Below are 27645 nucleotides of genomic sequence, written 5' to 3'. Positions count from 1 at the left end.
GGGTTCTTTGAAGCTCATAATGACACGTGATGATAATTTGCCATAATGAAATTTTGCTGCGCAGTCGAATTTCGTCCAGCACCCACTCCAAACTATAACTACCCGAGATCCTGACACCTGGCCCTAGTGCGGATCCAGACACGATCGGGCTTGGACGCATTAGGAATGACTTCAGAGACTTCAGTGTACCCTCAATCAGTAGACATCTCAGAGTGAACAGAAGAACCGTGACGACTTCTACCTGGCTATTTCAAAGTCTCAGTCTACACCATTGCCATCAAACACAACACCCATTCGGTCAAGATGGTTCAGCGTTTTGCTTGGGTTCCCCTAGCAGCAGTCGTCTTGAGTAAGTCAAAGTTGTTTTTTGTTTCTTTTCTCTTGCTTTTGAAATTTTTATGGGCACAGCTTTCAGTCAGGGCTTGAGCAAAAACAAATAAAAAAAGATATGAATGAGTTTTACCACTGCAGTCGTAAATGTAAAGATATCTCTGATAAATATCACATTGACCTGCTTCCTTGTTCGGAGACTGAAATGTGATTTTCAAATTGTAACGTAAATTGAGAGGAGAGTGAAAAATGAGACACTTTTTTATATGAAACGAAATTTTTAAAAATGTTTTGTTTGTAGGTGGACATAATTCATCCATGAAAGTTTACCTTTCTTGACAACTTTTACTGCATTGCTTCACATGTTGGAACCTGCAACTTCCAAAAATGAGCTTCATGCCTTGTGGTAGACTGTGCCCTTACAGTTGTAATCGAGATATTTCCTGTATATCGACAAATTCGCTCGTACTAATTTGAGAATGATGGCAGTTTCATTATTGTAAGATACATTTGGAGTCACTGAAAAAATGAAACCTGGTTGATTTCCTTATAATGAATGCAATCACAGTTATTTTTTCTTTATTTGGTTTGATATTAAAACAAAACTTTCTCCACAAATTTATTAACCACTGATACGCATTTAGGCTGTGAATCCCGCCAATCATATCTGTCTAGATACTTGAAGTATGGACAGCATTGCATCGCCAGAGATTTGGTGTTTTTTAACGTGGGATTAAGAAAGCTTGTGTCTCTTTTGCATGAATGTGTTCAACAAATTATGGTATCATTGGCCCTGGGAAGAGGGAGCGGCCTCTTTGGGCGAGTCCATTGGAGCTAGTTAACGTGTAATCTTTTTTTCGTCCACATGCAACGACTACTTATCATATCCTACCCCTGTACATGCTGAAAAACCTGGTATAGTCGCTTTACAGCCAGGGCCTTCCCTAGCCAGAAAAAAATAAAAAATTCCAGCCGGCCTCCAGCCAATTCCCATAGGACTGTGTGCTAAGTGTGCTCTTGTGTACAATCTAATGGATTGTTTACAAAGCGGTGCCTCGGGCAGACAGTGGAATGTTTCTTATCAGTGACAGCTGTCTGGAACTTGTCAGAGGCCTCTGAAGTGTTATTTTGGTTGGGGGCGGGTGTTGTTGTGGTGGTGTGGCTTGGCTGGCGCGTGGCGAGGCCCCCCCTCAAATCGGGATAGCCTGGGAAAACGGCCCCCTCGGTACTGTGATACACTTTTGGTGGTTTGTAAGAGCTGTAGAGGCTAGGGGACAACTATTGAAGCACTAATATACCTTCAGGACGGACTCAGGGCTCTGCAACTCTGAGAAATGATATGGACTCACCTGGCGAGTCCGCTCCCGAGACAGTGTGAGAAAAAATTCATACAGCGTCGCAGGGTAAATTTAAGAAAGATGTGAGTAACTTTTTATGAAGACAGCTGACATTTAAAATAATGAACAAACTTCACATAATTTAAAAAGGTGTACGTACGTAAGCCTTACTTTCGATTTGGCTGCAAACCATTGATCAGAATGAGCTTATTCTGGAAAAGAAATGCAGACAGGGGAACAATTGTATCATGTTTAAAGTTTGCCTTTATGCCCTTCACTGTAAAACCTAAGCGTTTAACTTCAAACCACAATTAAACGCATACCTGTAACACTTTGACACATTTACAAATAAACACATTCGACATGTTTATAAGCCGAACACACCATTTTATTTAATCAACGCAACGTAAGTTTGTGATCAAATATATGGGTATGTTAGGTTTTTAAACGCTTGTTAATTAGAAACCCGTTCATGTGTGTTTATTACCTAAACACCTACACGTGTACGGGCTGTAAAACTTCTAACTACTTTGATACGTTTATAAATTAGGGTACAACTTGTGTTTATTAACTTCAAATCATTGGGTAACGATGACTAACACGTCGTGTGTAAGTCATACAAAGTGACATGAAGAGTGGCAAGGCAACTGCTGAAATGGTTGAAATACTGTTGACAGACCTTATTTTTCTGAAAATTATTACCCATCCGGGATCCTGAAATATCAATGCACATTTTATGCACAAACGTTTGTAAGAAACGATTAATGCTACTCTAAAACAGTCCGATTTCTCTACATTTGCAACTAACAGCCAGCCGACGTGCGGGGGACGCGGAAAGAGACCGAAGTGCGCATGCGGGTGCGTGTACAGTACTTACAGCGTATGTACCTAGGTCGTGCGTCTGAAACGCTGGATGGTACAACTGGACGGATTGCTAAACACGGTGTTTATTTTTGGTGAGATAAGCAATTGATTATCCAATCTGCATCTATATTATTACACGTTATATCAGCTTAAATGAACCACTTACAGAGTGAGATTGGAATTTCATCTACACTAAAGAATACTGGCGGCAAATAACAGAATTCACGTTTTAAGCCAATATAAACAGGCGTTTAATGTCCCGATGGTAAGCACTTCATATGTTATACACGTTCATGTGAAAGCGCACCGCGTGTTCAAATGTTTAATGTGTTTAGTTTATCAACACATCGAACATTTTTGGGTTTTACAGTGTATAATTACTTGTTCTGCTGGTTTCACTTTTACTGACAATGCTCAGCAGCCACTGTATTCAGAAGGAAAATTTTAACAGATTTAAAGTAACTTCATAAGTGTTGATTTCCAGTGAAAATGTGTTTAATTTTCCACGATCCAATAATCGAAGACATCGGTTACAGGTTGTGTCAGTTACCCAACTTTATCTTCAAAATTAGTTTCTGCCATTTCTTGTCTTCAACGTTCACTTTCACTTAAAGGGGGATTTTAGAATATGTGTCTGTTGAACTGTCGGCTAGTATATGGGTAAGGAGCCGTCGGATTTTTTTTTCTGTCAAAATGTTGCAAATTGATGAAGGAAGTGCCGTACCAGTGGTGTAAATTTGTGTCAGGAGCGTGGAGGAATTGTAGGAATGGCTTGCCAGACCAGGAAATTTAAAAGTTGGGGGCAGGGACGAACTGTAGGAATGACTGACCCAAATAGGAAATTTGAAAAGTAGGGGCAGGGAGGAATTGTAGGAATGACTTGCCCGACCATGGAAATTTGAAAAATGGGGCAGGGAGGAACTGTAGGAATGACTTGCCCGACCATGGAAATTTGAAAAGTGGGGGCAGGGAGGAATTGTAGGAATGACTTGCCCGGCCATGGAAATTTGAAAAGTGGGGCAGGGAGGAATTGTAGGAATGGCATGCCCGGCCATGGAAATTTGAAAAGTAGGGGCAGGGAGGAATTGTAGGAATGACTTGCCCGGCCATGGAAATTTGAAAAGTGGGGGCAGGGAGGAATTGTAGGAATGACTTGCCCGGCCATGGAAATTTGAAAAGTGGGGCAGGCAGGAATTGTAGGAATGACATGCCCGGCCATGGAAATTTGAAAAGTAGGGGCAGGGAGGAATTGTAGGAATGACTTGCCCGACCACGGAAATGTAAAAAGTGGGGCAGAGAGGAACTGTAGGAATGACTTGCCCGACCATGGAAATTTGAAAAGTGGGGACAGGGAGGAATTGTAGGAATGACTTGCCCGGCCATGGAAATTTGAAAAGTGGGGACAGGGAGGAATTGTAGGAATGACTTGCCCGGCCATGGAAATTTGAAAAGTGGGGACAGGGAGGTATTGTAGGAATGACTTGCCCGGCCATGGAAATGTAAAAAGTGGGGCAGGGAGGAACTGTAGGAATGACTTGCCCGGCCATGGAAATTTGAAAAGTGGGGCAGGGAGGAACTGTAGGAATGACTTGCCCGACCATGGAAATGTAAAAAGTGGGGCAGGGAGGAACTGTAGGAATGACATGCCCGGCCACGGAAATGTAAAAAGTGGGGCAGGGAGGAATTGTAGGAATGACTTGCCCGGCCATGGAAATTTGAAAAGTGGGGCAGGGAGGAATTGTAGGAATGACTTGCCCGGCCATGGAAATTTGAAAAGTGGGGCAGGGAGGAACTGTAGGAATGACTTGCCCGGCCACGGAAATGTAAAAAGTGGGGCAGGGAGGAATTGTAGGAATGACTTGCCCGGCCAGGGAAATGTAAAAAGTGGGGCAGGGAGGAATTGTAGGAATGACTTGCCCGGCCAGGGAAATGTAAAAAGTGGGGCAGGGAGGAATTGTAGGAATGACTTGCCCAACCAGGAAATTTGAAAAGTGGGCTATCGGAACAATGGAAGGTACCCCACAAGGCCAGTTTTGATCCTTGTGAGGTACTAAAGTGGTACCCAACAAGAATTTCACGAAACAGATATTTTAAATTCACTCAAAAAGGAGGAATTTTCAAGTGTCATTCACTTGTGAATTGAAGTGTTTTATATACGGTCGAAATTTAAACCCAGGAAACTGAATTTGGTTGAAATGGCAAAGATTTGTAAGTCACAAAATTCTTTACAATCCACTGTAATGATTTTTGTAGGAATGTTTTGCCCGACCATGGAAATTTGAAAAGTAGGGGCAGGGAGCAATTGTAGGAATGACTTGCCCGGCCATGGGGCAGGGAGGAATTGTAGGAATGACTTGCCCGGCCATGGAAATTTGAAAAGTGGGGCAGGGAGGAACTGTAGGAATGACTTGCCCGGCCACGGAAATGTAAAAAGTGGGGCAGGGAGGAATTGTAGGAATGACTTGCCCGGCCAGGGAAATGTAAAAAGTGGGGCATGGAGGAATTGTAGGAATGACTTGCCCGGCCACGGAAATGTAAAAAGTGGGGCAGGGAGGAATTGTAGGAATGACTTGCCCGACCAGGAAATTTGAAAAGTGGGGCAGGGAGGAATTGTAGGAATGACTTGCCCAACCAGGAAATTTGAAAAGTGGGCTATCGGAACAATGGAAGGTACCCCACAAGGCCAGTTTTGATCCTTGTGAGGTACTAAAGTCGTACCCCACAAGAATTTCACGAAACAGATATTTTAAATTCACTCAAAAAGGAGGAATTTTCAAGTGTCATTCACCTGTGAATTGAAGTGTTTTATATACGGTCGAAATTTCAACCGAGGAAACTGAATTTGGTTGAAATGGCAAAGATTTGAAAGTCACAAAATTCTTTACAATCCGCTGTAATGATTTTTCCGAGATGAAAAAAAAAACGGAGGGATGATTCAATGTGTGGGGAGGACATATCCCCATTCTGCAGTATTTACGCCCACGCAGACTGAAATCAAGAATGGAGCCTTTGCGATTTTATTATTTTAGAGATTGTGCAACAAACCTTGTTAAGTGTCACTATATATGAAGTGATGCTGAATATACAAGGCGTTAAAACGGAATTAACTAAATTAATTAAGCTGCAATCGCTGAAGGTCAGCGATGACAGCTTGACAAACTGAATAATTTTTCGATATCCGTCAATACTTTGCTGAAATATGATTATTGTTTTGGGTATGCATCGGTATATTTGCAGCTCTTTTGACATTAACGATCAAGGAACATGCTATTTGCACTTTAGCACTGACGTTATAGCGAGTGCCACCGATGTCTTTTGAGCACAGGCAACCACGATTTAGTACCAGTAGCGTCTTAAATGATACACCGGCGATTCATTTGACCAAAATGAGTACCCGACAGAGTAGGGTTGAAGGCTATCGGGAAGAGACACCGTGAAATTGCTTACGGTTTCACTGTGTCTTTTTGAAGTTGAGTATGGCTCAAAATATCCTGAAACGTTTTCGGTGCTATGAATAACTGTGATTTGCAGCTTGATTTGGGTTTTTGCCCTAAATGTCAGATGCAATAATTTCACATTTGATTACATTGTCACACAAAACAGCTACAAACTGCTTGCAGACAACAATGACTTGAGATATACAAACTAAAAATACTTAACTGAAGTGTGTGACTGCGGCTTTGCTATCCAAGCAGAATCATTTTGAAAGGAAAATTATCCTAATCAATTCGAGATTATCTACACAGTGATGGGTTCAAAGTGTAACACCAGTTTCTACATTTTGCAGACATGAGGCAAATCCTTAAAATAAAAGCCAAATTCTGAAACTCCGAAGCAAACATTTCTATGGACTTATCCATATGGAGTTTCTGAAAGGAAAAGAAAATTACAGCCTTTAATGCCATTTAAACTTTCAGTTGTGCCACTGAAGTTTTTCTCAAACAAAAGGCACAAGATATTGTCTTGTGTAGTCTGTGTCATGTAATCTTTACGGAACAGTCTATCTGGAGTTGTATCCTAATAACTCTTACAGTAAAGATCCAAAACGTGCACGTATGTCAGCACCAGACTATTGAAGCCCGTTTCTATGCACATCTGCACTCACTATCATTACATGGAAATTTAGCAGCTGAGAAACAACAATGGCATCTGTGAGTACAAGCAACGTGAGATTTCTATTTGAATATTTATGAGGTGCAGTAAAACAAATACAGCATGGTTTATTTCGGGAAAATAGTGGGAATTACTCGTTCCTCCGCTTTGCGTCGGGAGGTAGTCAAACTGACCTACACCTCGGGACCAGTAATTCCCACTACTTGCCATCAAACCATGCTGTATTTGTATAATATTGCCCTGGAGGTGTTGCACTGTAAGATTTGTTTGGCACAAATTCACAGTTAGCCATAATTATTATGGTCCCTTTTCTCTCTTCCGAATTTATAATTATTGTACTAGAAATGTTCAAAAATGAAATTATTAAATTGACAGTTCAGAAAGCCAGAATGAGCCTTCGGCCACTAAAAATCCAGTATTCCGAAATAGGATCATGCAGCCCTCGCAGGGTTGGATATAATTACTTTGAATGGTGACCTTCTTGAGATCATGTCAATTTCAGGACTACTGGCAGATCTGTTGCCGTCTAACAACAGACTTTCCTTTCAGAGTAGCAGGGTCTATCTTGGGTAAAAGTGAAACGGCTCCCTCAAGATCGATCTTTGCGGCAAATGCGTGTATTTATTTTAGCCAAACTTGATGCGACACAGTCTGATGAAGAAAATGTACGCCTTTCCATATTTAACAACACTCAGCGTTAAAGTACATGGAAGTGCATTTAGATACTCATTTAATATAAACCTTCTTGCCTGGGAATGTTGATTACATGTTTATTTTATCCAGACATTACTGTCACTTTAGTCTTTCATTAAAAAATGCTGGCCTTTAAAAATCCATTTTTTAGCCCTATAAGATGGTACAGTAAAGAATTCAGGCACTGACAAGAAAATGCCTTTGTTTATGTCCGCCGGAGCGTTTCATTGTCAGATCAATTTCCTATCAGCAATTTAAAGACAAAGTGATGCGCAAAACTTATTTGTATTTACAATACTTCTTTGTGATAGCGATGGATGGTTTCTGGTCGCATTGACACGCAAAACCTTAAAATACTTTAACAGTTGCACACTCATCCCAGTCCGTATGACCTGAAAATGACTTAACGTTTGAAACGAACTCAGATCCACTTTATCCATATTGTGTTTATATGTACATCACCCTCCATTAGCTGCGATCTTCAAAGCTTTTAATCAATGAACAATTCCAAGCCACACCTCTTTGTACAGTGGAATGCCAATATAACGAACACTGTTATACCGGATATTTTAGAATACTGAACATCCTCCTTGGCTCCCGGAATTCAAGTGCCATTACAAATTTGATTCAAGTAAAAAGAAACATTTGTAGAACTGATGATAATAACTCATAATTCAGGAAAATTGCACTCAAGATGCAACAACAGCCAACAGTTGGCAAGAACCGTCCTGAGGGCAAGAAATTCTTGAAAGCTTCATTAGTCTCAAAGGCATTAATTGAAAATTGAAAATAAATTAGGTGTTAAAACCCTTTGTTGTATAATTTTCAAATTAATACTTTTCTAAACTGCTTGCTATTAGCCTTATAAACATTTTAAAATACAAAACATATTTGGATTATTCATGGCATTCTTCAAAAATTTGAATGGACTTCATAAGATTTGGATACAAAGCGATTCAAATATTTTTACGAATTGAATAAGGCGAGTTGTGGTTTATTCGTAACCACATCGAAACAATTTGGTTACGGTTTGTTTTTTTAAGCAGGAAGACTTGGGAATCAGGCTATCCATTTAATTCAGTTTGATATTTTCAAAATCACTTCATATGTTACCAAAAAAAAACCAACTGTTCTTTGTTCCCACTGTGAAGTATTGATTAAAAGTGAGCATCTCTAAAAAAGACTTTCACAAAGGTGAAACGAAATCCAAAATAAGCAACATGCTCAGCATTACACCTTTAAAAATCTTACAGAAATCTGATGGAGATCAAAAAGGCCTTTGATATTAAATACAGTACAACGAGAAAATTGAAACATTTGAAAAAGTACCAAAGTGTTCCGGTAATAATTAACATATCTTTACGAAACATTTCAAGTGCAGCCTAATGTATATGAAGAAAAAAGTTACTACAACAATTGTGCCAATTTTGCCACTAGCAACTACATCTGACTGGATAAGAACTTCCTCAATAACCATTGCTCCAAATCTAAGGCCAATAATCAGAAGGAAGCGTAGTTCTGTGTGAAAATCCTCCATACGGAAATGTATCCGTTTGGGGTTGCTACTTGGGTGTGCAGCTTCCTTTCTGTCCTAAACCGTTCGCCTTTGTAGATGAGAAAGATCGAGGAAGGTAACTTGGAAGTGCGAAATCTTTGACATGAACTTAAGCGTTGGGTGATTTTGATTACCGTCAAATACGAGGGCATTGTCTCTGTATTTCATGTAGCTCACGATTGAAGGATTGCGAGGGAGAATGATTTCTTTCTCATATTTGAACAGGGACTGCATATTTCGCACATTTCGGGACTGTGCTCATTTCCCATTGCCAATATTCTGTCTGAGAAACCTGCCACTGAATTCGAATATGTTTCAATGCATGACAAGTTCTAACAGACAGCATGCGTGTGCTCTTGTTGGTTTGGGGAAGGCGTACAGTCTGCTTTTGGCTTCTTCAAGTGCACCATAAACTGATTTAATTGCTGTATCGTGCTCGGCAAAAGGTCGTAAGCGCGCTTACGCCCTTTTGGCCGGAAGCATGATCACAGTAGGAAAAATGTTCCCGGTAAAAAGGCATAAAAAACACACTCTATTTAGTAAAAACGGTAAAAAACTTACTAAAAAATGAACACAGGCTGTGCAAAAAGCAACCTTTGCACAAATTATCAAACGACTCGGGAAATTGTTTCGTAACTATATGCGAAGAAATCTTTATATTTCATTAAAATAAAGCAATTGCATAGACGTCCATTTGCTCGGAATTTTTTACGACCTTCTTCCGGGCACCCGATGTGTTCTGAGCAGTTTGCATACATGTACATGGAAACAATAACCAACGTGATCGGTAGGCGATCTTGCTTCACTGTCACTTGCTTCAGTTTATTAAGCACATGCGCGGAGCCGCGTCATGTTCTTTCATGTTGAAGTAGTCCATATGCTATTTTGAAATCGTTTGAGTTGAACCTCTGCATCCTCTGATCATATGCCTCCCCAAAAACCGTGTTCCTTAATTCTTGTGCTTCTTTGTGAACTTTCAGTAGGAGGTGGAGGCATGGGGTTTTAAAGTCGTGGTTGTTACTGCGGATATTCTTTTGTCCATGTAAAGTTTGGGAGTGGCTCAGGAGACCAGTTGTGCTGTTTCCCCTGTCAAGTTTCCACCAATCTCTTCATAGCGTGGGCCCGATAGTTGTCGTAGCCCCTGCGTATGTAATCTTGTCATCCAATATAGCACCTTTATCAACTGGTTCAACGACAATGTCCCGTTTGTTCTTTGGGCCGGCAAGGCGATGCATTCCGCTTTTGTCGTGTTAAACTGTACATGTTGGATTTTTAATCTGGATAGTTCCTCCAAAGTACCATCAATGTATGATTCTAGATTCAAGTTGAAGGTAGGTTGGGGATTCCAGTTTGAAGGCAGTTGGAACCGGGGTGGATGAGAGGGTCTAATTCTCCCTGCCATCTTGAATGTTTTAATCTCACTTTTCTAAAGAAAGATCGAGAATGGCGAAGGATATTTGACCTTATTGGTTATTTTGGGGGTTGGAATAAAGTTCAAGACTCAAAGCAATCAGTTCAATGTTACAGAGCTGACTGTTGGAAAGGTTATTAACATATGGCAAACATTTGCCTGCAGCTCAACGGAGATCACCTTCGCCCGATTTCTATTCTTCTTGCTAATTTTATGGGATAAAAAGATCTTTACTTGGCTGCTTTATTTTTCTGATTTTTTTTTACTTTAATTTTTAATTTAATTACTATTCTTGATCAGTATATGCTGATTTAAGTCTAAATGAGAGCGTGGATGGAGGAAGATATGTTTTGAATGTCATGGCAGTACTGGGGTTTATGTGCGTATAAGGAATTGGGGGAGGTTACTGGGCATGTGCCATTGACAGGTCACGCCACTGCCAAACATGACCAACACTTGACAAACTAAGGAATGGGGGGATGTTTAGGATTCTAAAGCCATCGTTGCGTTTTTATTATGATACGTGTATTTGACAATATGAGTAAGGAGAAGCCCGTGCTCCTTGGGTTTTGTCTCTGAGAAACATGGTCATTATACTCTCGTTATTTAAATATCTAAAGGACTGAGAGGTGACTGGTTAGGTTATCGAAATGATAAGTGGATTTAAAAAAATTAAGACTTAGTTCAAATAGGAGGAAGTACCGTTTCTTTTTATTTTTTCAAGATGTTAAAGAAAGACAATTCTATCCTCTTCGTAGGTTTTAAGTGTATGGCCCGTGCGGGGTGGTGAACTTTTGAGAGCGAAGATATAAATTCTTGTTCCAACCTTATTCCAGAGAATTACCTTCTATGATAATCATGTCTACGACCCAAGGCCAAAAACAAAATAATAGCAATGACCAGAAGACAACCATCATGGAACCTCAAGTGGTGCCTATGATTGCCTTACATTTGTACATGTGATGAAGAACACTTGGTGCAAGGGCGATGGGAGGAACTAATAAGTTATTTTCGCCTCATCAGTTTTGGGTGAAGGCATCTACACCAGATGTTCCAAGTAAAAGGTTCCAGAACCTGCCCCCCCCCCAAAAAAAATCAAAAATTACCTTGGCGTTATAAGCAAGCAAAGCAATCAAACGTATAGGAACCCCACTTTTGGATCAGAATTTGAAATATGTGTTAGAATTTGGGTCAGTTATCAGCATTGACAAGTCTGCTCACGATGTCTGTTTGTTTCTTTTCAGTCCTCGGAATCCAGTCAAGCTTCTCGTTTGGCATGTTTTTTAATGCAGCATCGAAAAATGTCTGCAGCAATCATGTGAAGTGCTGCTTTCATGCTTCTATGCTCGACTATTTGGACGGCAGTTTGGTTATTTGTAAAAGGTTTAACTTCTGAATTTGATAAGGCAGAAAGGAAAGATTTTCTTGCGAATTTCATTGTACTGAGTTCTCTTCATGTGGAGCTCTGTTTGGCTTTACGCTCGTCCCAAAGTCTGTGGGAAGTTTGAGTGTTATTGCTGACGATGGCTCCAGACGCGGAAGAACTTGCGTCGCAGCATACTACGTTACTGAATTTATAAGTAGTAAAAGGTTTGCGTGTGTTAGAGGCGAAAAGTTATATCAGTAATGTGCGTTTGGCCGAACTGATGGGCGTCGTTTAGAACGCGACTTATCAGTACTGTCATTTGATGTATCATTGAGTCAGCTGAAAAATTGGATTGAATGGGGAGTCAAGTGGTAGCGAATGGCGCGAAAGGAGGCCCTCTGTTGGCCGAACGTTTCAACTATATTTTCACGCTCCTCCGCTCCGCTCATCCGCTTAAAAAGCAGTTTGACTCTGATGTCCAATGTCACACACAAATAAAACAAAAGAAGACAAGATATATATGTTCTTGCATATCTAATGGAACATGGGAAGAGACAGTGCAACATGAACTATGACAAAGAATAAAAAGGGGTGGCTTTACCAGGAAAAACAGACCGATGAGCAGGAACCATAGCCATTATGTCTTTGTCGGAATTATGTCGGCACTCTTTGCGTCTTCTTTCGGCTCTCGATCTCTTTGAGAACAGCTTCTTCTGCCGCTTTGACTCGTTTAACTGCAGTGAGGCAGTGAGGTTACGTTTTGATCTCTGATCGATGTATGATTAACCCTCAAATGGGCAGGATTTCAAGTGCTTGAAATTGTGCACCTGGGTTGTTTACTGGTTTTATTGTTTGATGTTAAAATGTTTACGCAACTTGCCATTCCTGAGTTTTAGATAGTGGGAATTGGGTATCACTACACCTTAATCATGGTCTACATATTACGATATCTTGCTCGAGGATGGGGGTAATTGGGTTTTGTTACACATGAGTTATGGTCTTCGGTATCACAACTCCTTCGAAGAAGTGTGTTCATGGGTACCGCCTAATTTTGAATGAACAGACTATAAATTCGTGTTTTGGCTTTTGCGTTCTTAGTCTACTGGTTTCGCCAGTAATCTTTGGTATTCTGGTGAGATAACGTTAATAAGATTTGAAGCCTTAGCGAGAGACACAAACTCAATTTGTCTGTTAAAAAGTACAATACAGGCAGTAGATGAAAAACCCTAGGCACTAAAACTGAGGACAACCCTAAGAGTTTCTGGCCATTCTTTAGAACAAAGACCCAGACGAAGTCTGTACCAAAATAATATTGTTTACTGCAGACATAGTAAATGGCTTCTAACGCATAACGCATTACAATAGAGCTACCTTGTTCAGTAATTATTTCCATTCAGTCCTGAACCAACCCAACGAATGGTCCGATCTCACTTCTGTGTTTGATTTTGAATAAAATGCGTTGGGCTTTATTCATATAGAGGAAAAATTATTTTGTTGAAAATCTTACTCTTTAGATGTTACGGAGGCTACCTGTCCAGATGGGTTGTCTCTTGCGGTGTTGACGGAATGTGCCCGTCAGATACTCTCTCCTGTATGTCACATGTTTAATTTGTATGTTAGAACGCATGAATTGCTCTCACATTGGCCCACGGCCAATGTTGTGCCTCTTTTTATTTGTGAAAGGTCGGTCCACAGTCACGCAGGAAATTAGTCGCATTTTTGACAGAGCTGGGCAGGTGAATATGATTTATTCGGATTTTTCCGAAAGCTTTCGATAGACTGCCACTTATTCACAAGCTGAAATCCTTCGGCTTTCATTCAGAGCTACTTGGCTGGTTGAAATCCTATTTACAACAGAGTAGTTGTGGATGGATGCAGTTCTGAGTGGCTACCAGTTACCTTTTGTGTTCCACAGGGCCCTGTGTTGGGGCTTTTGCTTTTCACTTTATGTGTTGATGCAAGCCTACCTCTGCCCATCACTCCACATTAGCATTATTCGCTGATGATTCCAGGTACTTCAAAACTATTGTGACCACTTCTAATTGTAAAATCCAAAAGAAGAACACGGATTATGCGTGGAGTCAGAAGTGGGACTTGCATTTCAACATTTCAAAGTGTCAGATTATTTTCATCTCACGGTGAAAACAGCCATTAATTTTGACTATGCTTTGAACAGCAAAAAAAAAAAAAAATCCGCTACTTTTCATCTTGTCTGTCCCCTCATACCCTCGCCTTCCCCCGTCCCTCTTGTCTTTATTTAGCGAGTTTAGTTTCTTCTGTCTTCTGGTGGTAGGATGGCGCAGTAGAGGTGCTGGACACCAGTTCTATCTTGCAACATACTGGCTTGATCACTTCGGTCAGGATGGTTTTTCTCTGTCTTTTATTTTGCTGTTTTGTATTTTTGTTATTTTTAAGGATGCTATGTAACACTTATAACATATGTTGTATATTTTGTACCGGTTTTATATGTTGTGCACCAGTGGAAAGCGTAATAAAATAACATTAAAAATTCTGAAATAAAGCTTTCACCGTTATTGACGCTCTGCCTCAACGAAATCGAGAAAAAAAATTCAGTCTCCAAGACAAGTGCATCATAGACTCTGCTTAAAGCTCAAAGGCAAAACAAATCCCATGTCAGGACAAATGATTTGTAATTATCAAAAGTAAGAACATCCTATATTACTGAGTCTTCCACCTCGGCAAATATTTCTACAAATGTGTGTTTCAAGAACTTATTTGAAACAAAACTTTCAATCTGTCAATTCAATGTAGTAGTTTTTAGAGAATGAAATTGACCTGACCGAGCTTAACCATCCCTAAAATGAGATTTATGAACATTCCCCTCATCATCTGCAACCATTACAAATTCTTGGGGGGGTGTTAAAATTGCTGAGTTTATACTTTAACGTTTTTGGCCTTTCCGGGGGGATGCTATATTTTGGGGCTTTTTAAGTGCTTTGGGAAGGAAGAATTACCAGCATGGGTGTAATTCCCGGAGGACAGCGGTGTACCGGTACATCCCCCACTTTTTGAGGTAGGGGTGGGCTATTGAATCAGCCCCCAGACACTTTTTGTGGTTAGCAAAAATATCAAATCGTATTGTGAAGAATTTGTCAGACTTTCAACGACTGAAAAGCATTCAATTTCACTCACAAAGGGAAAAGAATTTAAAACACCCATAGATATGCCATTCTGAATACATAGTACATATGTATATCATAATCATGATCATCGACCTCCATACAGAGTCATATGGCCCCCACCCCCTCCCACTTTCAATTCTCATGGCCGAAAAAGTCACCTCCCATCCTTTTTCATCCGACGGAACCAAATGGTGGAGTGGAAAACAATTTGCTCACAAGATGCACACTATGTCAGCACAACCTCTCATGGACACCCCTTTCGTTCTTTCTTTCATTTTTTTTAAAGCCATCGCTGGGCTTCATGAAGTTTCGGCTAAGCATTGCTACTTCGGTCAGGAGCCGGACCCAGCTCACAACGGGAGACTTCGCTGGTTGATTCCAGGAACACGCGAGGATCACTGCTCGTGCACCAGCATCCGAATTGGAGGTGTGAACCCCATGCCCCAAAATCGACCCTACAACCCGAACTTCACGGACAACCCGCTGTTTACCAAGGACGTGAAGAAAATACACGACTACTTTGGATGCCCTGGTAAGCATAATGTATTTTCTCAATTATCATGCCTTTTGTCAAACCGCTATTTGAAGACCGTCACGGCAGTGGAACCTACTTTCTTTTACAAAATGCTGGTTGCGTTCAAATAGTTTGCTTGTGTGCGGAATTAACACTAGTAAAAAAACTAAAGTAAAAGGAACTAACAAGAGTCTCGTGTCTCCTCGTCGTTTTGCTTAATAAGTTATATAGTGGGCGACCAGACCGTTATTATTCTAATCATTAATTTGTAACTGAAATACAAATATCATTCTATTCCTTAAGAATGGCCATGTACTTATTCATGTAGGCTTCTGCCTTCAGTTTTGAAATGAAAGTGAATACAATTCTTCGACACCAAAAGGTTTAAGGGTTTGGGTGATTTGTGATAAATGTATCTGACTTTAATAAATATGAGGAAAAGGAAAAATCATGTTGAGTTCTTAAAGCACACAGTAAACCATACACACTTCAGTTAGAACAACTCATTGTCACAGTTGAGCACTGATCATGTTTAACTCCGGTGATTTGAGTGTAGGGGACTACAATCCGACTACCCACTGCTACTTATAAGTAGGGCTTGCACACCAAATACTCCAAGATATAAGAAGGTTGGTATCATAGGATTGTAACATGGACGTTCGGCAGACTTGTAAGGATGACATGAAAAGCGCCCCCACTTGCCATACAACAGAGAGTCCCTGCCACGATGCACAAGCTAAAACTAGTCCAGCTTACAAGTGCGCCGAACGTAGTCCATGCTACGATCCTAAAATACCAACCTGCTTATAGCATGGCGTATTTGGTGTGCAAGCCCTACTTATAAGTAGCGGTGGGTAGTCGGATTGCGTGGTAAAGTTCAGTCATATCTTCACCACAAGACTGAGTTCAAGTCATGTTGATTCTTAAAACATAGTTGACATAATTATTCACTTCAGTTACAGCTCCATGCCACAGTTAATCGGCAGTCATGTTACATGTATTAACTCATTGTGGGATGTTAGAACTTCAGATTATCACGACATTTTATCAGAAAAGAAACACTGTAAAATAGTTTCAACATGGAGTCCATGGCAAGGTTCAAGTCACAAAGACTTGATAAATGTAGTTTAAGACATGTACATGGCAAGGATGAGCACAAAGTAAGTTGATTCTTTGAAAGGCTTAGTAAAATACATTTCAATTGCAACTAGATGCCACGGTTTAGCATGCATGCATACATGAAAATTATATCAGTAAGAGCGTGGAACAGTAAATCACCAGTCTGTGTCTGGTCTAATTTTAAGGGAAAATGTGTTTAAGTGCACAAAAAGCAGTTATTTTTTCATACAAAGACTAGCATTTGTTTTGGCAAAAGGAAATATCTTGAAGATGTATTGTTATGTCATGATAATAGAAACTGCACTGAATTGAGTACGTGAGGATATACTTTCAAATTACAGATTTGCATCCTGGCAGAGCAATGTGTCTTTGATATGGTTGGTTTTGAGTTGTAAAAGTTCTTTCCGGGAAGTGTTCCGAATTGTTCGGTTTATATAAACCTTTCTGCTAAATGCTCATTGAAGCTTCCAAGAAGTAATGTTTACCACGTAGAAGCCAGGGTTTTTATGTAAGAGCAATAACGATACCACATCATTTTTTAATATGAGATACATTGTTCTGCCAAAGGAAGTCACTGGATGTACTTCGAAATTAACAGAGTAACTCGGATGAAAACTAACTTTGTACAATTTTCTAACCATGCTCAATGGAAGAGTGCCCTCAAATTACCCAGGTTTCTCCTATTTCACAACTGCATGGAACAAGTTTTGTACTAAAAAACTCTAAAATGATTGTTATGAGCGTAGGTTACCAAGTAATTAAAATGAACACAGCGATTAATTAATTAGCCGCATTTGCATTAGTAAAGATGAAATCGTGAAATCAAAAATCCACGTTTTTCTGTACATTCTGCTCTTCTTTTCAAAAGGACCTGTGGTTAAGTGCAGTCAGTTGTGAATGTAACAACGATTCTTCGTGATTCTTCGTGAAAACGAAAGTCTCAATTGACCTCCATATCGAATAGTTTTTGTACCGCTATGTCTTTTTACCACGATGCACCATTGACGACCTTAGTGTGACCATTTAATGGAATTTACATCTGGGTTCCAAACCCCGTTTGTCCATTACACTGTAGTGAGTTTGACATTCAACTGATTCGCCAAATCACACAACATTCTCTCTCATTTGGAAAGGACGAATGAAGTGTAACAAGGTACTCTATCTTTTCCAAGTTACTTGAAATAAAAGCAATCATATAGACGGCACGATATGTACAACCGGCCAAGCAAATCGTTGCGTCATTCATCGCCGTGTGATTAGTCGCTCGCCATACCATAATAACGACATGCATGGCGTGCGATAATGCATTTTCACTGCAAACAAAATGTCATTACTTATTGGCCATGAACGGAAACAACCCCTTATCAATTGAACAGCGCCAGTTTAGTGGGCAGCCTCGAGCGCCATCTTGCAGGCATGCACAACTGCGAGACGTAGTTTTCGTATTCGCTCATGAACCAGCAAAATGCAGTTTCCATAGAAGGAGCTTACGTTGCTGCATGGGAAAATTTGTGTCGTCTGTTGGTCTCGTTTGGACAGGACTAAACTGCTTAACGTCTTTCGTTCCTCTCTGTAGGTCCTGCTGACTGCCAGGAGTGGTTAGATGCAGGGTACAATACCAGCGACGTGTACATCATCTACCCAATGCAGTATCAAAATGGCTTGCAGATCTACTGTGATATGAAGAAGAATGAATCACGTTGGGAGGGCCTACAGGGAGGTTGGATTGTAAGTATCTCTTTGTATAACTTATTCTTTCGTTTATATCTTTTAACTTCATCAGTACCAAAGAAAATGAAAAAATTACCATTGAATTGCTAGAACTTTTTGTGTAGGCCTGCTCCGTAATGTGACGAGAGATTAAAAATCAAAACGAAACTTGTTGGCAGTCCCCGTTTATTTGAACTTGCAAATGTTACCACTTCTCTAAACTGAGCAGTTTCGTCATGATGTTAGTGATGAGTCCGGGTAAAGATACCTCGGACACATGAAAATGACTTGAAACCAGTTTGTAAAATTCGAGCTTGGGTATTTACAATTACACATTATGGACACTATTTAGAAGTTAGGAGAATAATCGGTACAATGCGCCCTTAAATTCGAAATGATAATCGTCCTATAACTTACTACGTGTACTTTACACTAGATTTTCGAGAGGACTACTTAATTATGGAAAATTGGTAACTTCATTACGAGAAAAAACTTTATTAGCCAAGCCGAATCGGCGCTAAAGAGGTCTGTTCTATTTACCATACGCGTTCTGCTGCGAGATAATGCATAATAAATCAAACACAAAATGTAATGAACAAGTATGACTATGAAAGCAAGATTAATTAAAAGTCCTCCGAGTGAAAATTAATTATAGCCCATGTACGTATACATACAAATTTTCACAATAATTATGGACAATTTTCAACACCATCAAAAACTAGCTCCACTTACTGATAAGAATTTTTATGGACGTCGAACAGACCTCAATATTTCCCTTTGAGTAGTAGGGCCTGTGCAGCTAAATGCCAATATATTTATTTAAGTGACACCAAAACACAGGAGGAAAAGAAATGAAGGCTTACCCGGAAGGTCTGACATCGTTCTTACTTGGGGTCCTTTTATTTTTTCTTTATATATTTTTTACTTGTTATAAACATTATGATATTATTTAATTCTTCAATTTATTATAGTTTGTTAAATACCTCTGTTCAGATCAATGTAAATAGGTTTGTCTTTCTTGCAAATGACCCATAGGAGTCATAATGCCCTTCTCAAGCTTCAACTGATGTGCCAAATATAACCCGTCGGAGCAATCTGTATGCTCACCGAACGACCTTTAGAATATTTACTTAGAATCTTTGAATATGAGTTTCACACCAGCGCCAACATTATACCCTTGCGTACATTGTCTAGTTTTAACACGTTGATGTTCTTATTCGATATGGGTATTTCTCCTACCCGCAATATATAAGGCTCCAAAGCCAATTAGCCTTTGAGAGGTATGGCGGACACAATAGGAGGGCGCTATTAGGTTTCGGTAAAATCTTTTGTGTTTGCTCCAAATTTACCACTTCAAACAGCGCCCTCCTATTGTGTTCGCCATACGGCTAATACGAACAAATTCCTCCATAATGTTCTTGGTACAGTGATTTTTCCGTGATCTCCAAAGCACTAGTAATCTTATGCAATATCAAGACAGAGGTAATCGTTTGTCTGCATAGGGTTTACCCTTCTTAATGCCATCTATGTCCTTTTGTACTAAAAATGCCCTACCCGGTGCTGGCATGTCATATAAGCAATGGATATAATTTGAAACATACACAAACGTTTGAATTGTACCAGCTGCGTAATTTGCTCAATTTAGGTAGGTTACAAAAACGTCATTACTTTCGGCGGGACTGGTAACCCCCCCCTAAAAAAACTCTTCGGTTTCTGGTGAGCACGTGCGTCGCTGTAGTCATGCGCGTCGACAAACTAAAAAAAAAGTAATTTGATTTTGTATTAAACGGTGTCAACAAGCTGCCAAACCTGCTTGATTGACTGGAATCCTGCTACTTCGTAATTTTAACGTGTTTTAGAAGGCCTACGGTTGAGTAATGTGTACGGTAAAGGAGTCCCTTTAGGCACCCATACATTTAGTCAGGCACTCTTTTTAGATGACGTCATTTCTCTGCTAAACATTTACATTTGGGAACCAGACAAGCTAGGTGGTCTTATGTCCTGTGTACCTCTTCAAGCTGAAAACGCTTTCAATCAGTAAATAGTGAGGGGCAGTCTATTCCAGTGTTGGCAGTGGCGGTAGGCATTACAAGCACACGTGTCATTTTTAGGGAAAAAGGAGGGGAAAAAGTCGCGTCCCCACACCACATTTGGAGTCAACCCCTGACTAGAAACTTGAACCTTTTTGGCCTGGTATTTTGAAAGTATTTTTAAAGCATTCAAGTATTTTGAAAGTATTCACCACGAAATGTCACCAATGTGGTTTGTGCACTTTGATAAGTCTTTGTGTTTGCATCTGTCATTTATTTGGATATTAATTTCAAAAGGCCGGGAACTAAGTCTGAGGCCGTATTTCCACTGCAGGTGGCACAGGCTTATGCATCCTTGCTTATGTACCATGTTTTGAAAAGTGCAACCTTTAGGCGAGAAAGATTGTCTGCTAAGATATTAACGCAACCAGGCACGTGAACAAATTTGAACTGAATGTTTACGCACCAGTAGGCCTATAATTACCTTCTCGTCCTTAGATGTCTTGGAATTACATGTAATGGTATTTACTAAGGTCTCGTTATCTTTATTGGGTAAAACCCGTTTAGTTACCCAATAATATCCCCAGTTGTGTACTGCTGCGACATTTGGGTGATGTTTTGGTTGCACCAGGAGTCAGGCCAACTAACATTAAACCATGGTTTGCTAATATATATATATATAGATCCAAACCCAAAGAACCTGCTGCATCTGTTAATAAGTGTAACGTGAAATGACAACCACTGGTCCGAAAGAAAAAACGAATTTCCATTAAATTGTAAAAACTACAGCCACATCTGCAGGTCTACCTTCGCTTGCAAAGTCAAATATATGAAAAAGTTGGGGTTCTTAATACCAATAATTAATTCACCTTCTTAAGAATATACGACCAGGCATTACAACCTTAAATGCAAAGTCGCGAAATCTGATGATTGATTGCAACTCTCGGAAAATACGCTTCTTCTTCATTAAAGCGTCAGCCATGTTCTGTGTTGCCTCAGCTATTCTATCAGCCAGCATTCCAAATGTATATATTTAAATACCAGCCAACGTAAGGCACGTTGTGGGCCCTTCTGTCTTTTTTGGGTGCAAGAGGGATGGATACCTAAGGCATTACATATTGATTGAAAACCATACAGGTCTTGTCTGCGTATAACATCTGGCATCGAGATAGATGTATTATGCGATGGATAACTTTAAGAAGTTAGCTGATTTGTCCTGCATCCAGGATGTTTCTTCGGTGTAGGATTTCGTTGTCATTCTAATGGTTAAGTAGGTGAGACCTTCCCCGACTTCTTTTTCAGTTTTAGTAAATTGATTGCGAATAACTGGCAGTGGCTGGATACAATTGTTAGTTGACTAGGCGTCCACGTTTGTCTGGCGAAATGGTTCCATTTCCGAAGAACTGGTTAACTACAAACGGATTTCTACCTTTCCCTTTGGTAATTATTCCTGGAGTTTTTCTATCAAGTTTTGAATACTGGATAGAATTGGTGCCGACGGAATAGAGAGGCAGGGTTTTCACCATGGAGCGAGTAGGGGATAGTATTAAGTGTGTGTGTGTGGGGGGGGGGGAATTTCTGTTCAATCTGTTTACCGACGTTCATGCAGCAGTAGCAATTTTCTTCTGTTCCTTTCTGCGGTCGTGAATTTTACAGTGAGATTCAGGTGCGTGCATCCCTATTTCTGGCTTGTATGTACCATGGGCCAGAGCCAGACCAGATCCACAACTGAAGCGGCTTTGGTCCATCACTTGCTCCGTTAGGGCTATGGGCCAACATGTCTACGCCACAGAGTTGTTTGTATATTTTGGCTGTGACATCAATTACAGAATTGTTTACATATTTTGGATGTGACATCAATTATGCCTGCTGCCTCTTCCTTGACATCCTTCGACTCTGGTGCCCGCTTCATCAACCCTTTGTCAAAGAGACAGTGGGCTGCGGAATAAAGGTCTCAACTTTAGTATCACGTTGAGGAGAAGTACCGGTACATCTCTTCTGTGTACTCCCACGGATGATATCTCTGATGCTTTTAGCAGAGGATGGGCGAAGGATCGATCCGAACATTACACACAATGTTCCAAAGGCGCATTCTAAGCTTCTGATGGTCGGCTTTGGCAACAATTTAACAATCTTGTTGAACCCATCTATTTTGAGGACATCCCTGCTACTGTGTCACTCTGCCTCCCTCTACTGGACACTTGACCACGGACGTATACATGTATAAAAAAGTGGACTTGCAACGACTTAGTATGAAATAGAAGCCAACCCAGCGGCCATTTTACCGAGCCGAATACAAATGCGCGGGCTGGCTCGCTTCTATTGACGCCAGGGATTCAATGATCTCTCGCTGATTAAGATCATTACGGATCCAGATTTTTTTATATATGTCCGTGCGCCTGATAGGAAGAAACAGGCTCTCAGATCACCCTCAAGCTGATGGTCGATGGGCAAGGGGATTCCGTCCTGGACCAGCTTGGAGAAGATTCAGAGACCGACCATGCAACACTCAGCCAACCGGACCAACTTTTGACCGTGAGATGCGGGCACGGCAGTTTGAGCAGTTCGTATCCTACTGTACGGCATGGGTGATATTACGTTCGTCATAATGGATAAGAGATCGATGATGATGAGGGTGTGTATCCACAAGGCTCCTTTTCTTAGAGCTTAGCTACGACGCGGAAGGATTGAGCTGACAAGTTTTCCGTTGAAACTTAGTTTACAAAGTCATAACGATCGCCGGCAGCACGCACGATGTTAAGAAATAAACAGTTATGGACAAGACGGAGTGTAACGCTGTTTAACAAAACAATAGAAACAAAACGTGACCCACTATTCGCAAAACAGGGTGAAATAGTTTAATTGTAATTTTTCTCAATTCCTCTTCCTGCTATTAATTCCATACTTCAGACTGATTCACAGTGTATATCTGCGGTAGGCCGTGGTAAGTATAAGTAGTAAAGGTTGTGGGTTTTGCTCTTTTTAAATGAGTACTGCTATCCTTTCCAACAGCCAAGAAGCCTCTATTCTGTTTGACATTGGAGTAGTGGGCTACAATGGTGGCATGTTCGAGATACAATCCACATCATCGGTGAAAAAACAAGACCCGGTTATTTCTGGCAGTTGAGGTGGATCTTCAGGTCTAAGGATTTCATCCGATGTCACCGAGTTTGTTTCATTCTGTTAGTCCTGAGGAGAAAGTGGTCCCAATACATGTATGTGATACTCGAGAGACATCGCTGTGAGTGTGTTTGTGGATCCATTTCAACACCGGACGCAGGCGGTTGGTAAAGTTTAACATGATCCAACTTTGTCGACTATCTGCGTCCGTGGCATGTGTTTCCAGTTTCATGATGGAGTGTTTCCATATGACTTGTTAGTCTGTATAGCAAACCCGATGATTCTGACTACTCTACGAATCAAGAGTCCGGTAGCATCCAATGTCCACGCAACCAAGACTGGGGAAATTCCTCAAGTTTTTGGAAAACATACCTAAGTCGTCCCGTAGATATTCAGCATATTCGATTGGCACCGTTGAGGTTCGGTTATTCCTGGCCGGGTAGGCCTAAGTAGGCTAGCTATTGAACTTCCGGCCAGCGTTGTGAAAACAACCTGAGGTGAACGCACGTTTGCCATGCGAAGCAACGTAAAATGCATTGTTTTCATCTCGCACTGACTGATTTCACGCAAAGTCACGTCCTTGATCCTACAATATTTGACTTTACACAGAAATCGAAGGTCGTCTTCGCCAGAAACAATACCAGGTGAAGTGCAGACCAATGCAGGCTTTGTGCCTGAAACATGCTCTCAGTGGAGATATACTTACAGTATTGTCCACTGGATATGGAAAAAGCCTCATTTTTGAAAAAAAAACAAACACCCGGATTCTCAATTTGTTACCCTTGGCCCTTGCCTCACACCAATGATAAATCTTTTTATCAAAATTATTTTAAAAATGCAACTCTCAAAGGTGTCTAAGCTGGACAGCAAAATGATGTTCGACATAGTTCTCTTTCATTTTCCTTCAGTTTTTTAAAGGGTTGACCAGTGAATTGGTGATAAATTCTCACCCAAAGCAGACCTCCCCTAAAATGGAGCTAATATTCACTGCCCAGAAAAGTAGCCATATGAAACTGCAGCTCTCTGCAAAACAGCTAAATAGTGCCACTTTCGGACCTGATTGCATTAAAAATGCTCAGAATTGGAAGCCCCGTGTTCGGGCCAGAGGTTCAGTGCATTTTGTTTTAATCCCCCATTCAATGTCTCTCAGAACTCTCTAATATAGAATATTTTGAGTGCATAAATATTATTAATGAGCTCGGTGGACATATTTCTGGCCTATTTGCGTGGGTGCACCCCGACCAAAGATTTTTTATCAAGAGTCGTCAGGACCGGACTAGACACCGTTGGCCGAGTTCGGACGGCTTGTTCTCGTATGTTCACGAACAGCTTGATTTGTCGTTCTTGGGTCGACCGCTCGAACGCCGGGAACGTACAATTCGTCATCGCTGGTAGTTGGTGACGAGCAACGTGGCGGCGTCCATATCGTAGTAAACTATTCGAGAGTTAATGCTTGGACAACTGGACTGAATTCATTTCTATTAAACAGGAACATTCACTTCTGTGTTGTGAAAAATAATAAATGTTAATTTTGCAAAACATGTTGTCTCCAACTTTGTAAACCATCTCTCTATTTTTTGCAGCTGTTCAAAAATCAAAGTCTTACGAGTTTTTCTGTGTGTTCCTGTAAAACCCTGATGAGGAGGTGGTGTGTGATCCTGTTCCGAGAACAGTGTTCCCGAGTCGTGTTCCCGCCGTTCGAACGCGAGAACAAGAAACCCGTGTCAAGAACACGGCGCCCGAACTCGACCTATGGGCTTCGACCTGGATCAAGGGAGGGCGCAATTTTCCCAGCAACGGAGGCTCCTTAGGTCAGAATTCGCTCATCCGAGTCGCCCAGCGCCCGAACAGTGCCAAAGCATTACCACTGGCAAACAAAAAAAATAAATAAATAATGCTTCGCTAACAGGTTGTGGTAACTTCGCAGTCACAAGTCGTGCACAATGTAGTCAATAACAGTGCAAAGCCATAAACCCTTCCCAGGGCCCTGTTCGAGGGTTGGAAATGAACCGTTCTCCAGTGCACGAACGACCTGGAAATGCACACGTCAAGGTCGCATCGCTACCAACAAAATGAAAATTCTGCTTGAGGCGGATCACTGCAAATGTAAAGTTTCAACTCAATCTGACTACGTATTTGTCCCTACGGTCATTTTAAGTACAAAGCCACACGAGTGTGTAAGCACGTGCGCATCAAGCATGACAAAGGACAAATTACACATTTTTTTAACTGACCTGTTCCTGAAAAGTCGGTGCTGCGCAAGAGCAGTAAGTTGTAGCAAAAAGTGTATAAGAATACATTATTTAGAAATCAAAATGCACGTTGAGTGTAAATCAATGTCCTGTTGCGATATCGAGGACACTGTGAGCTTGGGATGATTAAGTACCAAATTTTTTAGGGTTGACACAAATCGTTTTCAAATAAGCAGTCTTCCAACGAATAAGTTCAATTAATTAAATTGAGAGAGCTATTTGTTTCATCAGATTCTTAATAGAACTGGGAAGGATTTAGATCAAAATACTGGCAAACATTTCGACTATGTTTTCATGTACATTTTTGTATTAGTTGGTTCTTATTTGTTCTGGCCTAAGGTGGACTTTCCGATAAAAGATGATTTAATTAACAGCAGCCGACATGGTCTTTTGCATGAGAAAAGAAATTTCCATTTCTGAGTGGAGAAAGTCTTCAGTCCTTCATCCTAGGTCAGCTTGGGTTCACTGGCTTTTTTGCAAGAGACCCTGGATTTATTGCCTGAGTGCTTAAGCGTTTGAAAAGCTCAGTCTTTTGGATAGATTACTTCAAAAACCATCCGCCGCTTTAAATTTCCACGGGTAGGTAAGTTTTAAATGGATAAATCGCCCCCCCCCCCCCGTAATACATCGTTTATATAAGTTGAATTTCTCTTAAAGTGGTAGCAGTCAGCGGGACCTGTGTTTACAACCTGTGTTTGTAAAGTCGATGGCATTTGTTTTGCATGTTTTCACTTGGTATTTTTGTCTTCTCGCTGTGTAATTAGCGATGTTATTGTTACTGCTCTCATGTTTGTTATACTGGTTTTCATATATTTGATGTGTAATAGATCTCGAATCTATGTATACATATATTTTTCATTATTTTTTATATTTAATCACTATGTTTACCGGTGTATCCTATTGTTTTAAGTGCCTGAACTTGTGTTTTGTCAATGTAACTTTACAGGATTTTAATGTGCAGCGCATTTGAACATATTTTAATGAATTGACGCTGTATAAATGAATGAATTATTAATATTGTTATTATTTCTCGATGGGAATTAAATACAATTTAATTATTAAAAAGAAACGACTCATGAACTCCAAATGACAATAGCAGTGTCTAAAAGGTTAAGAACTTTGTGTTTATTTGGGCGTTAAAACCATTACTTAAAGCGAGCATTAAAAGATGCAGTTAACTCGAACTTACAGTTGCCACATCATACTTGAATTGAACAGTTAAAGCTAAACAACGAATATTGAAAATGTACTATTGAATATCTACAAATGAAGCAGAGTAATAAAAATACGTTTTGCTCACGAAAATAGTATTGAAAGCAGTGATAAGGGAAAAGGACATTGGTTTGAACAAATTGAAGGATCCGCGCGACTTTGAAGACTTGTTTATAAACACCCCCCCCCCGAAAATGTCATGTCAGGCAGCAGGAATTGGTCAAAAAGTACATTTCAGAAATGCGTTGAGGTGGAGGATGTAGCTGGTGCAGGTGCGTATGCAGTTTTCGACCTTATAGCCCCTCTCTCTGAGACAAAAAATGGGAAAGGAAAAAATGGGGAAAATAATAAAAAAAAAATAAATAGTAAGTGCACCAATACCATTGTCAATAATCATGACATGTATAATGCTTCATCATTGTTTCTGCTTGTCCAAAAAAGAGACATTAGAAAAATATCCGGCTTGACCCCACCCCGGAAGATTTTCTGGATCCGCCCCTTTGGATGCAGAACCGTCAAGGAGTTTGGTTGCAATCAACACAGAGTTTGGATTGTCTCTGTCGTTGCAGGTGTTTCAGAGGCGCCAGGACGGGTCAGTAAATTTCACCCGTAGCTGGGCCGAGTACTGCAATGGATTCGGTAATCTGACAGGGGAGTTCTGGTTGGGTAACGAGTATCTTCGTCAGCTCACCGGGGAAGGCAGATGGGAGCTGCTGGTGGAGCTACTTGCACGTAGGCCGGACACGTCATTGGTGAGACGACTGGCGTGGTACCAGACATTCAACATCACTGGTGAACAATACACCCTGCACGTTGGTGGTAACATTGACAACCTACACCTGTCTGTGTGTGATGTCGCGGACTGCCGAGTAGCTG

At 40.6% G+C, this 27645-nt stretch overlaps 1 protein-coding gene across 1 annotated transcript; it reads left to right on the top strand.

The window, feature by feature from the left end:
• LOC147795054 (ficolin-1-like) lies at positions 1-27645 on the top strand (the record flags this gene model as incomplete). The annotated part of the gene is made up of 4 exons (XM_087132306.1): positions 1-349; positions 15099-15344; positions 18022-18173; positions 27339-27645. Coding segments are annotated over exons 1-4 (751 nt in total), but the record flags the coding sequence as incomplete, so codon positions are not given.

The sequence above is a fragment of the Acanthaster planci genome, unplaced genomic scaffold (genome assembly GCF_054643075.1).
Source record: "Acanthaster planci isolate LZ-2023a unplaced genomic scaffold, COTS_SCS Contig194, whole genome shotgun sequence".
NCBI lineage: Eukaryota > Metazoa > Echinodermata > Asteroidea > Valvatida > Acanthasteridae > Acanthaster > Acanthaster planci.
Note: the sequence above shows the minus strand (reverse complement) of the source record. Positions and strands in the feature narration are given on the sequence as shown.